This window comes from Astyanax mexicanus, chromosome 21, assembly GCF_023375975.1.
Source record: "Astyanax mexicanus isolate ESR-SI-001 chromosome 21, AstMex3_surface, whole genome shotgun sequence".
In the NCBI taxonomy this organism is placed as follows: domain Eukaryota; kingdom Metazoa; phylum Chordata; class Actinopteri; order Characiformes; family Acestrorhamphidae; genus Astyanax; species Astyanax mexicanus.
Genome location: NC_064428.1, coordinates 6136066 through 6152430, shown reverse-complemented (window position 1 = coordinate 6152430; position 16365 = coordinate 6136066). Strand labels below are relative to the sequence as shown.

At 39.2% G+C, this 16365-nt stretch overlaps 1 protein-coding gene across 5 annotated transcripts; it reads right to left on the bottom strand.

The window, feature by feature from the left end:
* Positions 1-666: 666 nt before the first annotated feature.
* Positions 667-16001, bottom strand: LOC125785568 (uncharacterized). Of its 5 annotated transcripts, none has more exons than XM_049469272.1 (7): positions 15787-16001; positions 9217-9285; positions 6454-6620; positions 4681-5752; positions 4130-4285; positions 3943-4035; positions 667-2765 (listed from the first exon to the last, which is right to left on the bottom strand). In XM_049469272.1, exons 4-7 carry the CDS (start codon positions 5722-5724, stop codon positions 2469-2471), a joined length of 1590 nt encoding a protein of 529 aa, XP_049325229.1. In that variant the 5' UTR covers positions 5725-5752; positions 6454-6620; positions 9217-9285; positions 15787-16001; the 3' UTR covers positions 667-2468. The 5 variants fall into 5 exon arrangements, with proteins under 5 accessions (XP_049325229.1, XP_049325230.1, XP_049325232.1 ...); XM_049469273.1 differs by lacking the exon at positions 15787-16001 and adding an exon at positions 14358-14479; XM_049469275.1 differs by lacking the exon at positions 6454-6620.
* Between the last annotated feature and the right edge of the window lie 364 nt (positions 16002-16365).

The following is a 16365-nucleotide window of genomic DNA, read 5'->3' as shown; positions in this document are numbered from 1 at the left end:
TAAGATTTTACTCACACTCCACTCTGTTACACTACTGACACAAAACACTCCACACCATGCTGCTGCTTCTTCAAGCTTAAAAACACTCCACACCATGCTGCTGCTTCTTCAAGCTTAAAAACACTCCACAATAAAACAGTCTGACCACTGACCCTTAACATATTCAACTCTGTAACACCACTGACCCTTAAAATGATCAACACCGTAACATCACTGACCCTTAATATGATAAACTCCGTAACACCACAGACCCTTAATATGATCAACTCCGTAACACCACTGACCCTTAATGTGATCAACTTCGTAACACCACTGACCCTTAACATATTTAACTCTGTACACTGTAAAAAACAACCTATAGAATCTACTCAATAAATGTGAGGTAACAATTTGCACTCAGTTTGTTTGGTTAGATTTCACCCCATATATTGAGTAATAATTACCTAAACGTATTAGTTGTGACACACTAAAAGAAATAAGGTAAAACCTACCCAACATTTATCAATACTATTTACTTCAAAAAACTGAGTAATATTAACCTGATTGTTATTTCTTTTTCTACCTCATATTTATTAGTTACATATTATCTATCATATTTTAATCTGACTAGCTAAGCGCTACTTATTCAGATAAGGTTAAATTTACCTAAAATAAATGGGCAGACAATTATGAGGAAAACTTTTTTTTTATTTAACTGTGCATCAAAAAAAAAAAACATACACAAGTTAGAACACTTGGGGTATTTGAGATTGCACATATAAATTACTTTTGCCATTTTTCAACTTGTGCCCATTTGCAATGTATAGGGACCAGCCATTTCATCAAAACCATGACCAGCATAAACACATTTTTGTACAACTGAATGTACAGGATACTTGAGATATGTGAAATACATAAAAGCACATCAATTGTAAATAAAATTTGGTATAAAATATATTCAGTTTTTAAAGTTCGTAAAACATTTAACAACCACAATAACAGGTCACAACAGATCTCAAACATATAACATGAACAATGCAGGTTATTAAAAAAAAAAAAACATTAAACAGTCTGTGGCTTAATGTGGGTAAAACAGTTCAGTCCTAGTGTCATTAAACATTTAAATGAGTAAATATGGGATGGTTGTCTTTAACATCAAGAACAATGACCTATGAGAATTTAATTGCAGTTAAAATAAACGCTCAGCTTTGTGCTTGTGATCCAGAGGCTTTTGTAGTACCAAGAAGGAAAGCTTCTTCTCTGTCCCTTATTTCCACATGAAAATATTCGTTCTGGCTTAATTTGTACATGCACACTGAATTTAATTTCAACTCCTACAGGGCCATCTAAAAAAAAAAAAAATCTTTGAAAAGTTACTTTATTTCAGCAATTCTGTTAAAAATGTTAAACTAATTATATAGATATATTAAAACACTGATCTATTTTAAGCATTTATTTCTTTTATTGTTAATTGAAAATTAGACTATATTATATAAGACCAAATGGTACTTTTGGCAGTGTGGGCAGTGTGCCAAGTCCTGCTGGAAAATGAAATCTGCATCTCTATAAAAGTTGTCAGCAGAGGGAAGCATGAAGTGCTGTAAGATTTTGTTGGAAAACAAAACTGCACTGACTTTAGACTTGATAATAAAACACAGTGGACCAACACCAGCAGATGACATGTCTCTCCCAACAAACCATCACTGATCAGTAAATTTCACACTAGACCTCGAGCAGTTTGGACTGTGTGTCTCTCCACTCTTCCTCCAGACTCTGCTCCCTTGATTTACTTTAAATAAAATGTCAAATTTACTGATGATCAGTGATGGTTTGGAGAGACATGTCATCTGCTGGTGTTGATCCACTGTGTTTTATTATCAAGTCTAAAGTCAGTGCAGTTTTCCCGCTAAATCTTACAGCACTTCCCTCTGCTGACAACTTATGGAGATGCAGATTTTATTTTCCAGCAGGACTTTGCACACTGCCCACACTGCAGAAAGTATTAATTGGTCTTATATAATATTCTAAATTTTTTGATACACTGATTTTTGGGTTTTATTGGCTGTACACCATAATCATCAATAATAAATAAACACTTAAAATAGATCACTGTGTTTAATACATCTATATAATATTAGTTTCACATTTTGAACTGAATTACTGAAATAAAATAACTTTTTAAAGATATTATTATTTTTTTAGATGGCCCTGTATATAATGTATTTCAAGAGGATATTCAACAACTATTTTTAGATGTATCAAGAATTGATTGTTTCAATCACATATTTCCTCTGTCTATTTTCTTATTTACGTATAAAAGAACATTAAATGTAAGGAAAATGAGGCATAAAACATGCAAAGTTTTTAAAACATTTAACAACCCTTTTAACAGGTCATAACATCAGAGCTCATTCAAACATATAACATTATTAAAAGAGAAAAAAGAGTATAAAGGTAAACAGTCTGTGTCTCAATGTGGGTAAAACAGTTTATTCCAATAGCTTACTTCTGAGGCTGTGGACCCTCTTTTGGAGTTTTGCTCCGTCAAGCTCCAAAAAGATTTTCTGGAAAACTTCGAAAGTGTACTTGAGCTTCTTTGGATACTGAAGGTTAAGGGCATAGATCAAGCCCATCAACAGCATACATGCCTTGGTCTTGTTTCCACACCCTTTCAGCACTTGGATGCCCTCTATGACAATAGACACATCTACTGGGTCATCTTCAGCGATGGCACTATGAGTCACGAGCACCTTCATGGTTTGATCTGTGTAGTCTTCATGTCCGTTCTCCATGATAAAAGAAGAAGAAAAAAAATGCAATTGATTATCATATTAACAATAAATCATTTACAATCCAATGACAAACCCTTTTGCATTAATCAGCACATCAGTACAAACAAAAATGTGTCACTCAAACTCATTACAGATCTGCTACTAGAACACCTCTATACAAGCGTGAAGCATTCAGATTTCAGTAATCATGCCCTATCTGTATAATGTAACCCACCTAATGTAATGTAACCCAAATGTGTTTTTAAACAATATTATAAAGAACAAACCAATATTTAAAAGGAACGCAATGTGTACCGTAATACACTGCAGGTTGGGTAAACCAACTGCCTAAAACAGTTCTGTGATGGGCATCAAGAATGAAAATTATATCAGGGCAACCCTGTGTCTACCTTAAAAGAGAACTCCGGTGTAAAATGGACTTTTGGTAAAAGCCTTTGATGAATATCCCACCTCAGTTCTCCCACAGCTTTCCGAATTCCAGCTCTTTTGTACAGTTTGTCCAAACAGACAATGGGTGAAACTGGATTTATAAAAAAAAAAAAAAAAAAAAAAATCCCCATCCATTATCATGGCTCAAAGTAGCTCCACTCCTCATTGGTAGAATCCGAAGAGCCCTGGCATTTAAAACGAGGCAGTAAGAACTTTAAATATGCACAAGAAGTTTATTAAAAATCTTTTTTTTATATACATCCAGTCACGTATGCTGAATCTCTGGGTGCCTCCATCATAAAGCAAAGATGCAATCAGTACAGTGACGCGCAGGTAATAAAGCTCCTGCTAGAAAATCTGCCAAGTTACATGCGCATCACTCTACTGATCGCTTCTTTACATTAAGATGGCGGCGTCCAGAGAGTCAGCATAGGAGATTGTAAATAAAGGTTTTAATAAGCTTCTTGTGCAAAGTTCTTAATTCCTCATTTAAATACCAGGGCTCTCTGGATTCTACCAATGAGGTGTGGAGCTACTTTGAGACTGGATAAAGGTTTAAAAAGCGAATTATCTGCATGGGCAAGAGTATGCCCCGTTTCACCAATTGTAAAGTCTGCTTGGACAAACAATACTAAATTGTAGTAGGAAGGCTATTCATTACAGGTATTTTAACATGTTTTACTACACCAAAAGTCCATTTTACACCAGAGTTCTCTTTTAAGTTGATCAATCACTAACATACCTGACAGTCTTGGAAGAGGTCTTCTTGGTGTTCCCCAAGGTACTCAATGAGGCAACAGACAACCGAATCTCTTTTTTCCTCAATACTTTGAGACTGAAAATAAATGATTTGCACATTTTTGCACCTTTAAAAAAAAAAAAGTATATAAAAGATTTTTTTTGAGAAAAACAAACAAACCCATACACACCTCATTTACAGTGTTCAGAAGTGGATGCATCCTAGCACCAGCAGCTCCCCCTTTGGCACGCAACAGCTGTAAAAGCCGTGGTGTGTACCAGTCCAGCTTCAGCATGAACATCTCTTCCAGGGCAACTGTTGTAATGCGCCGGAACTCCTCTTTAACCTAGAGAAAGTGTTCAGAGACATGAATACAACTATCAGAAAATGTCATTATTTCCTAAAAGCATTTTTTATGCTCTAAAAGTTAGTAGGTAAGTGTACAGCAGGGATTAACAACTTCATTGCTGGAGGGCCAATTTTCAGCACAGCATAGAAGTTTCTCTACTTAAATAGATTCAACAGACCAGCCAAATGCAGTAAGTACAAGCAAGAGTTTTGAGTAGGTACAACTGACTACCAGACTGAAGTTGTTCACACCAGTACAGTTTTAACCACAATTGTTTTAAAACCAGAGATGGATTACATCTTACTTTCATCTGCAGTCATTTCAGTATGTCACAATTAAAATGTACAGCAACACAACATACAGTAATAAAAAAAAAAAAAAAAAAAGCTTACTTGAACTTCACTGAATAGTGCTGGCCACCTCTCCTTGAAGACACTAACAGCTGGGCTGAGGGTTACCACTTCCACTCTTCGACTTGAAAACGTTTTGGACATTTTTTCCCTGATTATCTTTGCATTGTTCTTCTTCTTTATTTCTTCAACTAACTCAAGCCTCTCCATCTCCAATGTGTCCTGATTTTCTCCAACAGGATGTGGAGGAAGATAATTCACTTCTGCTTTCTTTGGCCTTTTCACATTTTTGGCTGGGGTTGTGTCGTTCGGTAACTTCCTCTTTAACATATTTACTTCAATTTCAGGATACGCATATTTTCGCGATTTCAGCTTCGCACGATAATTGTGCATCTTGTACTTGAGGCGTTGCTGCCAGCCATACATGGCTGAAAAGGACCCAGGCTCCTTAAGGCATGGAAACTTCTCAACAAGGGCTTCAGCTACAGAAGCTACTTGAAGACTTGAAGGGTAGGCAGTGTAAGAAAATATGGCTTTGGCAAGGTCTTGCATTATAGCTGATTTAACACTTGCATCTCTGAAGTGTGTTCCAGAAGCAAGAAATGACTTGTTTGCCTCTGCAAGGATAAGCTCAATGTCGCGTGAAAACTCTGGTAGTTGAAATGGCATCGGCCATGGAGCAGTGCGGCATGACACAGGAAGAACAGTGTCTTGTGAGTTGATTGATGCATGATCATCATTATAATCCACAGTAGATGTGTATATTTCACTTTCATCTGTGGTGTCTACTGAACTTATTGTAGAGGACAGTCCTGATTCGTCTAATGGGTGCAAGTCAAGAACAACTGTAGGCTCTTTTCTTATTATTTTCACAGTGGCCTTGTCTGTCAGTTCGGCAGTTGAGGTGACACTGAAAAATTGTTTCCCAAAATCTGTGTCTTCGTACAGTAGTCCAAACTCCCCATGTAATTGGAATGTTTCAACAATTACTGAAACAAGCTCTTCAACTGTATTAGGAACCCCTGAGGGAAGCACTAATTTTCGGATGTCATGTTCTTCAATGATGACTCGTAACTGGACTGACATTGTTGTTTGAGGCACGTGTTGTCTTTACCTGCAGGGAGGAAAGAGAAAGTTTTTTTTTTAAAGCAGCAGTCCTAAAAACGTTTTATTTCAAATTTAAACAAGACGTGTGTCAGTGCGGAGATGACAAAATAAATGGCATTAATGTGCATCTGCTACCATTCCAAATATATTAATTTTTAAAATATGGTGTCTGGAAGGTCCCAGGACATTTTCAGCACCACTGATTACCTAAGCAACCACTAATGGTGATGATACAACATCTACTAAAACATGGGGATATCAAGACTGAAACTCAGTCTTTTTAGAATGCTTAATGCAATCCCTACAGTATTTTTTAGTTCTATAAATACAGACTGTAGTCCATCATATCTCAGCAATTCAATAACACTGACATGGTGGTGGTGCGTTAATGCGTGTTGTGCTAGTACAAGTGGATCAGTCTAAATACTACTGTTTTGAAACCTGAGGTAACAGCTGCTCCCTTACATAGCCTTCACTGAAGTACTATAGTCTGCAATTATATAACTACAACATGCTACCACATGGTCAGTAAAGTCATTGTTTTGAACATTTTTAACTGTGAATATGGCAGCATAAATGTGTTCTGGGACACCCCAGACATCCATGCTTAATGTCATGCTCAGTGCCATTCAGATTAGATACCTGTGCAACTTGATTAGAAAGCAAGTTAGAGACAATAAATATTTAAAAATGACAAGTAATACATACTCTGATATGCAAATGAAGTGTTTCAGGGACACCATACGACCATCTGCTGTATTATATGCGGCCAAGGGGTAAGCATCTTTCAACTCCGAATGCACAACAACTTCAATTTCTCCTATAGGCTCTACTTTGAAGCTCCTCAGGTGCTCATGGTACCACCCACCTAGCAACTTTAGAACAAAAACAGGGCTTTCATGCAGAATGATTATTTGGAGTATTTCTCCAAAGTCAGGCAACCCTCCTGTCGATCCAAAAGGCAACAACATCCCAACACAATATGAAGTGCCTAACATGGTGACCTTGTCAGTCATGTTCACAATCTCAGCTCTGGGAAACTTCCTTGCAAATGACTCCCTAATGCTGTCTTTTAGTACCTCCACTGCAACTTGTGTCACTTTGGACACTGATGGCATCGGCCGCTGAACATCAGCATCATGAATGTGATATGCAATCATTGATTGGTGTTTTCTTGCCATTGTCCTGAGAATGTTTCTGAACGAGCCAGTCTGCCTCACAATTCTTTTGAAGAATTTATGCTTGGCTTCGAAGCGCATGGTCCAGAGAGCCACAAGAGGTCCAAAAGCAGTTGTAAGCTCAGGATAGTGTTCTACGAAGTGATGCTTTGGTTTCAGAGTCTCCTCTGGGAACACATCCAAAAACCTGTACCTGTGTTCACTAATCTTGCTTTCCATGTATCCTAGTGTCTCATCTGTGTGGACAGGAGCCATGACAAGCTCAACAACATCTTTCAAGCACATCAAAACCTGCCAAACTGCATTATTCTCTGGTATTTGATCACCAATCATAAAAGGTAGCATCCGCAACAAGCACCAGTTTTCATGTGCATTGCCTCCTACACTTTTACGTGATGCAAAAGTCAGGGGGATGGCTTGTGGACAGTTTGTTTTGTCATTCCACTTGTAAGGAAACTGACAGATGGAACAGTTGAGCTCCTGAAGAGAAAAGTATTTCTCCTTGATGAACACATTCAGACAGAGTGCTAATTCAAACGGTACAATCCCTTCAAGCAAATCATGCAGGACATCAGGGGGGTAACCTGAAGTGGCATGAAAGTAAGTCAGTTTGTCAGAGATGGGACACTGTCTTTTTACTCCACAGTGATGAGCTCCAGTAGTGTCAGATATTGCTTCAATGACATGCAAGGCATAATTGGACTTAGTCCGTGGGGGAAAAGTTCCTGGTCCTACTTCATGGGCCTGGATACGTGAACGTTCTGCAAGGCAAAAGCGGCAAAAGAAGGAGGAAGAAACAAACCCACCTACAGAGTGAGCTGCAAGATTATAAGCAGCTACAGCAAATACAGTTCCCTTGACCACTTTGCCTAAGCTTGGCACAAAAATGCCATCATCTTCCAAGGATTTCAAATCTCTAAGCAGTGGCTCCAACACTTTTGGGTAACCATATTGATTGACATCAGCTGCCTTACACAGAATGGCTAGGTAGATGGAAGTCAGAGTGGATCGCAAGGTAGCTGGGATGTCTGCAAACACCCAGTACACAGCAGTGACTTTATGTTTCTTGCGGGAGGTCCCCAGTGGGTTGCACACTTCGAAATCATCTATGTAAAGAACAAGCGGGAGTTTAAATTCGTGTCCACAAAAGAAGCTGTTTTGTTTGAAGAATGATCCATCATGCAATGATTTGTATCCAGAGAAAATATCTAATGGCTCTCTTTGCTGTAATATTGTGTCCGCAATGTGCCTGTTGCTCAGAAGTTGAGACAATAATGGGAGAATTGGTACGTACTGGAAGGTTTTTTTCTCACTACCATCAAGTATGTACTCAACTGGCTCAGTCAGTGAGAGGTGCTCTTTTATAAATTGGTCTCTTCTGTAGTGTGTGCTTAAAGGCCCATCCACCCCTAAAGCAGCACAGAAAGGGTTTAGCTGGCAAAGATCGTTCACCAAGTCTGAGATCACAGAATCTTCAAAAGAACAGCCATGCTTCATGAAGGTGCTCAGTATAATCTCCTTTATAACTGGGCCAGAAGCAAATGTAAGAAAATGAAGCTCTTCTACTAGTTCATCAATGCATGTATTAGATACATTGAAAATGCATTCCAGTTTAAGAAGAAATAAACCCAGTCTCTTAATAATAGTTTTGTTCAAGTCTTCATCCACCTCAAGAACAGAGTCACAGTAGTTTTCACTTTCAGAAAATTCACTTCCAAGCACTTGGCTAAGGTTCTCATGAAGAACAGAGGTCTTAAAATCATCCACTGAATAGGGATTGTGTTTTCTGCTCTTGTGACTGTGGAATGTTGTGTATATATTTGTTTTGTAATCACAGTCTTTAAAAACACAAGGCACGGTTTCAAATTTTTTTAGGTGTCGACCAAGGTGCTCAAAATATTGTCTTTCTGTGTGGAAATAACATGAATTACACACTAGGCATGTGAAAGAAAGGAACTGGCTTGGTTTAGTGGTCTGTGGGTGATCCCTGGACAAATGTGTACGTAATGCACCCCATGTCCTAAATGTGCATGGGCAATCAGAATAGAGACAGGGTATAGACTGGTTTCGACAAAAAAGCCCATGTTGTAATCTGTAGTGTTTCAGTAGATCCAATCTTTTTAAGGTTGTGAAATTGCATATTTTGCACAGCCAAATCATCTGCAACAAGGCAGCACCCCCATTATAATCCATTGAGGGTCTTTATTCAGTGTTAAGTTCAGTCAGGCACCCTCTTCTAAAAGTTTTCAGACATTTTTAGTTCATATATCTCTTTTTTTTTTATCTGGCATACCCAAGGCCCACAGGAGTCCAGCACTTGCAGACAGTCCAAGATTTGTAGAGTTCACACAGAGACCAAGATCTGCAGACAGACAAGAGTTAAAAAAAATATTAGTTTAATTATTTTATCAGACTGTGTAACCATCACGCCAAAATTACCAGTATTTTTATTTTTATTATTATTATCATCATCATCATCATCCTACTCTTAAGCTCCAAGCCTAATTTTAACAATTTCCTCCTGAAAAATAAATACTCAAATTTTAACTATTTTCACTCTAATATTAAATAAGTCAAAGGCAATTCAATGAATTAGTTTTACTTATAATTTAAAACACTTAAAATTATTCAATTGAACATGTAATGATCAAAATATAGTAAAAAAACAAACATATAGGCGCTTTTAATATTTTCAGATCCATGAAATGAAATATTTAAATGGATGAAGTGTTTTTGCAGCTCTTTATTTTGCTATAAGATGTTTCCATTCAACATGTAACATTATAAACTGCTCCCTTTCACTGGTCAGATATTATAGTGATCTGCTCCTGCTATAGTCCTTTTTTCTCCAAAGGACTAAAAACTTTATAAGAATAAAGACTACCATTTTAAAACTTATTTTACAGTAAAGATGATGTTTCTGTATGTTCCACTCCTGAGGGAAAGATATTGTGCAGATTTCTCTGCTTAGGGAGAGTCTCCATAGACATCTTATACATATTATTGGAGCTGGCATTTCAGCGTGGCCGCCATATTGGAGGAGGCAACCGTGCTCCCCCAGTGCATTAATTTACACTGAGGAAAGTGTTTAACATATCTATAATAATTACAAGTCCTCCAATTTATACCCGATTTTGGTGTGTTACAAACAGCAGAGATGTTTTTATGTAACAGGATGCTGTTACACATTACAAATACCTGCTTTCATGCTGAAATACACAATATGGCATATTAATTAATCAAAGTGTATAAATTAATTAATTTTACATATATTTGTAGATACATACTAATATATACATAAATGGAAGCACAGTTCAACACAGCCAACACCCAGAGCTTTTGGCAGGGTCTGAACATTATCACTGACTACAAGAGAAGCTCTCACACTCTGACCAGCACCAACGCTGAGCTGCCAGAGGAGCTGAACCGCTTCTACACTCGATTCGAGGCAGATCACGCTGTGCTCCCAGAGTGCGCCCCGCCCACCGCTGCGCTCCCAGAGTGCGCCCCGCCCACCGCTGATCCCATCCCACCCTCCGTCTCTGAAGCTGATGTGCGCAGAGCTTTTCAGCGGATAAATCCACGCAAGTCAGCTGGTCCGGATGGCATTCCCGGGAGAGTGCTTAAAGCCTGCTATAGAGAACTGGCAGCAGTCTACACGGACATTTATAATACATCACTCTCTCTCTCTGTTGTGCCAGCTTGCTTTAAACTGGCCACCATTGTGCCAGTTCCAAAGACTGCCCACACCACCTGTCTGAATGACTGGCGACCTGTTGCCCTAACCTCCATCATAAGCAAATGCTTTGAGAGGCTGGTTAGGGATATCATCTGTTCCTCACTGCCTGCCACCCTGGACCCACTGCAGTTTGCATACAGGCAGAACAGATCCACTGACGATGCGATCGCCCTGACCCTGCACACTGCCCTCTCTCACCTGGACAAGAAGGACACGTATGTGAGAATGCTGTTTGTGGACTACAGTTCAGCATTCAACACCATCGTTCCCTCGAGGCTCGACGTCAAGCTCCGGGATCTGGGTCTGAACAGCACACTGTGCAGCTGGATCCTGAACTTCCTGTCAGACCGACAGCAGGTGGTGAGGATGGGCAACATCACATCCTCCTCACTGACCCTCAACATCGCAGCCCCTCAGGGCTGTGTGCTCAGCCCGCTCCTGTACTCCCTGTACACCCACGACTGCACAGCCAGACACAGCTCCAATGTCATCATCAAATTTGCTGACGACACAACAATTGTTGGCCTGATCTCAAACAACGACGAATCGGCCTACAGAGAGGAGGTTAACATCCTGGAAAACTGGTGCCAGGAGAATAACCTCTCTCTAAACGTCAGCAAGACCAAGGAGCTGATCGTGGACTTCAGGAAGCAGGAGAAAGCATACTCGTCGATCTCCATCAACGGGACTGCGGTGGAGAGGGTCAGCAGCTTCAAGTTTCTGGGTGTTCACATCAGCGAGGATCTGACATGGACAGAACACACCACACGGGTGGTGAAGAAGGCACAACAACGCCTGTACTTCCTCAGACGGCTGAGGAGGTTTGGTCTGAACCCCAGCATCCTCAGGACTTTCTACACCTGCACTGTGGAAAGCATTCTGACGGGCAGCATCACCACCTGGTATGGGAACTGTACTGCTCTGGAGCGGAAATCCCTGCAGAGGGTTGTGCGCACAGCGCAGTACATCACTGGGGTTGAGCTCCCAAACCTTTTGGATTTATACACCAACCGCTGCCTGAGGAAATCCAAAAAGATCATGAAGGACCCGTTCCATCCAAGCCATTCCCTGTTCTCACAGCTGCCGAGTGGAAGGAGGCTCAGAAGCTTGAAGACCAGAACCAGCCGGTTCCGAGACAGCTTCTTCCCCCAAGCAACCAGGCTGTGGAATAGCCAGTAGAACGGTGTTCTGCCCAACCCACCCCACTGACACCCATACAAACTCTGCACCCTGCACTTTACTTTACACTGCATCTATCAGACTTTCCCATATTATACAGCATTCTGCCCCCTGCACTCCCCACTCAACTCATTCCTTACCTGCACTTACTCATAGCTATACTGTCACATACTGACTACTTCCACACTATCCGCATATCTACATCTGTGCATATCTGTTCTGTGCAATATTTGTCTATAGTGTAAGTTATCATGTTTATTGTAATTAAGTGTATTGTAAATAGTGTTTATACTGTAAGTTATCTGTATGTCCTATTTTTATATATTTTATATTTTTATTACTCTCTTGTAAATATTATTATTTGCGCATTGGTGGGAATCTGCACCCAAGTTTTTCACTCACATGTACACCTGTACTCTGTGACGTGACAATAAAAATCTTGAATCTTGAATCTTGAATCTTGAATACACACACAATTTAATAATAAATTACATCAAGTTAAACAATTAATGAAATGGAAAGACTTCAATCAACAAGAAAATTATTAACAAAACTATTTAAGCTTCGTTTTCATATTTAATTAATAAAATAACTTTATTTAATTAAATCTCATTTTAAATGTTTAACGTTTTAAGTCATTTTGTCTTTACTAATTTATTTATATAATATTGTCTCACGAATAACGCTCCACAAATATAAATTTTAATTCTGAATTTCAACACTAACCAATGTAACATTAGTCAGGGTAAATTAAGGTTGTTCAAATGTTGTTTCTTTTACATCAGCATAAATGTTTTTTTTTTGTTTTTTTTTGCGCTACCTATATACAGCTCTGGAACAAAATAAGAGTCTGATGGCATAAAACAAAGTATTTCAGCATGAAAGCAGGTATTTGTAATGTGAGAAAATCAGGTAAAAGCTGGTGTTGTAATTATTATAGGTGTATTAAACACCTTCCACAGTATAAATTAATGCACTGGGGGCTCTGCAAATATCCCCTCCCCACCTCCCTCTCTCCATAGAACACGCCACCTGATTGGCCGATAGAGTTGGCCGACATATTTGATCAGACAAGACTTTAAGCATTCACTCCATGTCGGTTTGGTTTTATTCGGGTATATTAAGGGGAGTTGTGTTGCAGCGGATTAAAATAGAAAATTTCTTTCTGGGTTAAATATCTTCAATCACTGTTGGGATCTAAATGGGGATTACTGGCGACTGTTTTTTTCTGGATCTTCTTATATAGGTGGAGCAATTTTGAATCCATGAGTCTGAGGTAGGGGCTGGTGGAGCTCTGTTTGTTTGTGCTCGTGTCCTGAAGTAACCCCGGGTGTTAAGAGACCTGAAAAAAACTAGGGTAAAATAGTGTTACGGCTGTCTTTCGGCTGTAATTCAGGAACTGTACATCCTACAGTTGCAGTCCCGTAATCCTGAGAGTCAGATGGTTTTAATCATGTATAACATGTACGTATTGGTTCACATGTGGACGTACGAAAAACTCAAATATGGAAATTATATTATTATTATATTATATTATTTATTATGTCATTTTTATAAACAATCAATATTTCGCCCTAAAATGTTTATTTTCTGAAAGGAAAAGCGGGATAACTGTATAGGCTAAATAGGCTAGACTAAAAAGCATAGATTCTAAGATTTAAAATGGCATATTGGGTGTCTATATTGAGCCTATAATCATTCATAAACACAGCCAGATATTAATTATGATATTTTTCTGGCCCGCTGGCGGGCCAGGTCGCATTAAGATGATATATACAAAATGCAAGCCAGCCGAATGTTTTAGCTAACTAGGTAACCTAGGTTAACCTAGTGTTAAAAAAGTAACCATTTATCCAGTCCCCAACCTCTTCCACACACCGAATTGGCGTGCTAGTTGAGCGTTTTAGTTAGCTGGGTAACCTAGCGTTAGCAAAGTAAGCAATTTAACCAGTCCCCAACCTCTCCCACACACCGAATTAGCTCGCTAGTCGAAGATATTAGCTAGCTAGGTAACCTAGATTAGCGAGCGTTAGCAAAGCAACTAATTTATCCAGTCCCCAACCTCTTTCACACACCGAGTTAGCTCGCTAGTCAAAGATTTTAGCTAGCCGGGTAGCCTAGATTAGCGAGCGTTAGCACAGTAAGCAATTTAACCAGTCCCCAACCTCTTTCACGCACCGAGTTAGCTTGCTAGTCGAATATTTTAGCTAGCTAGGTAACCTAGATTAGCGAGAGTTAGCAAAGCAACTGATTTATCCAGTCACCAACCTCTACCACACACCGAATTAGCTCGCTAGTCGAATATTTTAGCTAGCCGGGTAACCTAGATTAGCGAGCGTTAGCAAAGTAAGCAATTTATCCAGTCCCCAACCTCTCCAACACACCGAGTTAGCTCGCTAGTCGAATATTGTAGCTAGCCGGGTAGCCTAGATTAGCGAGCGTTAGCAAAGCAACTAATTTATCCAGTCACCAACCTCTACCACAAACTAAAATAACATGCTAGCAATATGCCTTACCAGACTATATTATGCCAGTCAGCAACATATTTCGCTGCGAGAAGTGTGAAGCCCGCGTGAGGGAAATAACCACAGTGATGAGTTAAATTTAATATAGTGCTTCTCAGTCCCAGCACTCCTCCCACTGCTCTCCTTTTTTCACCACACCAAGCGCTGATTATTATCAGGTGTGTTGAAATTAAGGAAATACTTAAACGGTCCGTTTTTCCTTTCTTCAGCTCTCTATTCAGTTCCAGTCAAAATGTACACGGACATAAAACATACAGGGAGCCGAGAGTAAGAACCACAGCTACAAAGCCTCTGCAAACTTCACCAAGTTCCAGTAATTTACACCTACCCTGATATACTCAATAACACATGCCCCAACAGCCTTCCTCTAGTCACGGCCTCGAACACAAAAAGAGATTATTATTATGATTATTATTATTATGATTATTATTATTATTATATAAATGTTTTTTTTATTTTTAAATATATACTTGGTCTTTGGTGACGCTAGATAAATTATCTAAACTAGTTTGGTTAACCTAACTAGGTTAGTTATTCAACCACCGCCCTCCTCCATACACTAAATGAAATCAGCTATTTTTAATTCAGCAATCACCCTCGCCAATACACAAAATGCAAGCCAGTCGAATGTTTTAGCTAGCTAAATAACCATGGTTAACCTAGTAGGTTCGGTTTTGCCAATTTGAATTGAATTGAAGTTAACACATTTATACAGTCCCTAACCTCTTTCACACACCGAATTGGCGCGCTAGTTGAGTGTTTTCGTTAGCTAGATAACCTAGCGTTAGCAAAGTAATCAATTTATACTGTCCCCAACCTGTTCCACACACCGAATTAGCTTGCTAGTCGAATATTTTAGCTAGCTAGGTAACCTAGATTAGCGAGCGTTAGCCCAGTAATCAATTTATACTGTCCCCAACCTGTTCCCCACACCGAATTAGCTTGCTAGTCGAATATTTTAGCTAGCTAGGTAACCTAGATTAGCGAGCGTTAGCCCAGTAATCAATTTATACTGTCCCCAACCTGTTCCCCACACCGAATTAGCTTGCTTGTTGAATATTTTAGCTAGCTAGGTAACCTAGATTAGCGAGCGTTAGCACAGTAAGCAATTTATCCAGTCCCAACCTCTTCCACTCACCGAGTTAGCTCGCTAGTCGAATATTTTAGCTAACCGGGTAACCTAGATTAGTGAGCGTTAGCAAAGTAACCAATTTAACCAGTCCCCAACCTCTTCCACACACCGAATTAGCTCGCTAGTCAAACATTTTAGCTAGCTATGTAGCTTAGATTAGCGAGAGTTAGCAAAGCAACCAATTTTTCCAGTCCCGAACTCCAGAAACTTGATCCAGAACTTATAACGTTACTTACATACATCAACTTTTGCGCTCATACCCGGCAACATGTTTACTAAGAGTCTTACCTTCAAAACAGCAGCTCAACAACAGACGAGCAGCAACACTCAAAACCCTCGATAAGTGCATGGGGACCAATAGTTGTTGAGTACATGTTACTATATATTTTTAGGTAGCATTTGTTACTGTTAGTAAATGGGTAGTGTAGATAGAATTAACCCATTGTAATTTATTTCTCTTGCTGACTAATACATTTGGGTATTTTTCAAACAATGTGAATGGGTTATATATACCACCCTACAAAATAATTTTTTACAGTGTAACACCACTGACCCTTAATATGATCAACTCTGTAACACCACTGACTCTTAACATATTTAACTCAGTAACACCACTGACCTTTAATGTGATCAACTCCGTAACACCACTGACCCTTAACATGATTAACTCTGTAACACCACTGACCCATAACATAATCAACTCTGTAACACCACTGACCTATAAAATGACCAACTCTGTAACACCACTGACCCTTAACATGATTAACTCTGTAACACCACTGACCTTTAACATGATCAACTCTGTAACACCACTGACCCATAACATAATCAACTCTGTAACACCACTGACCTATAAAATGACCAACT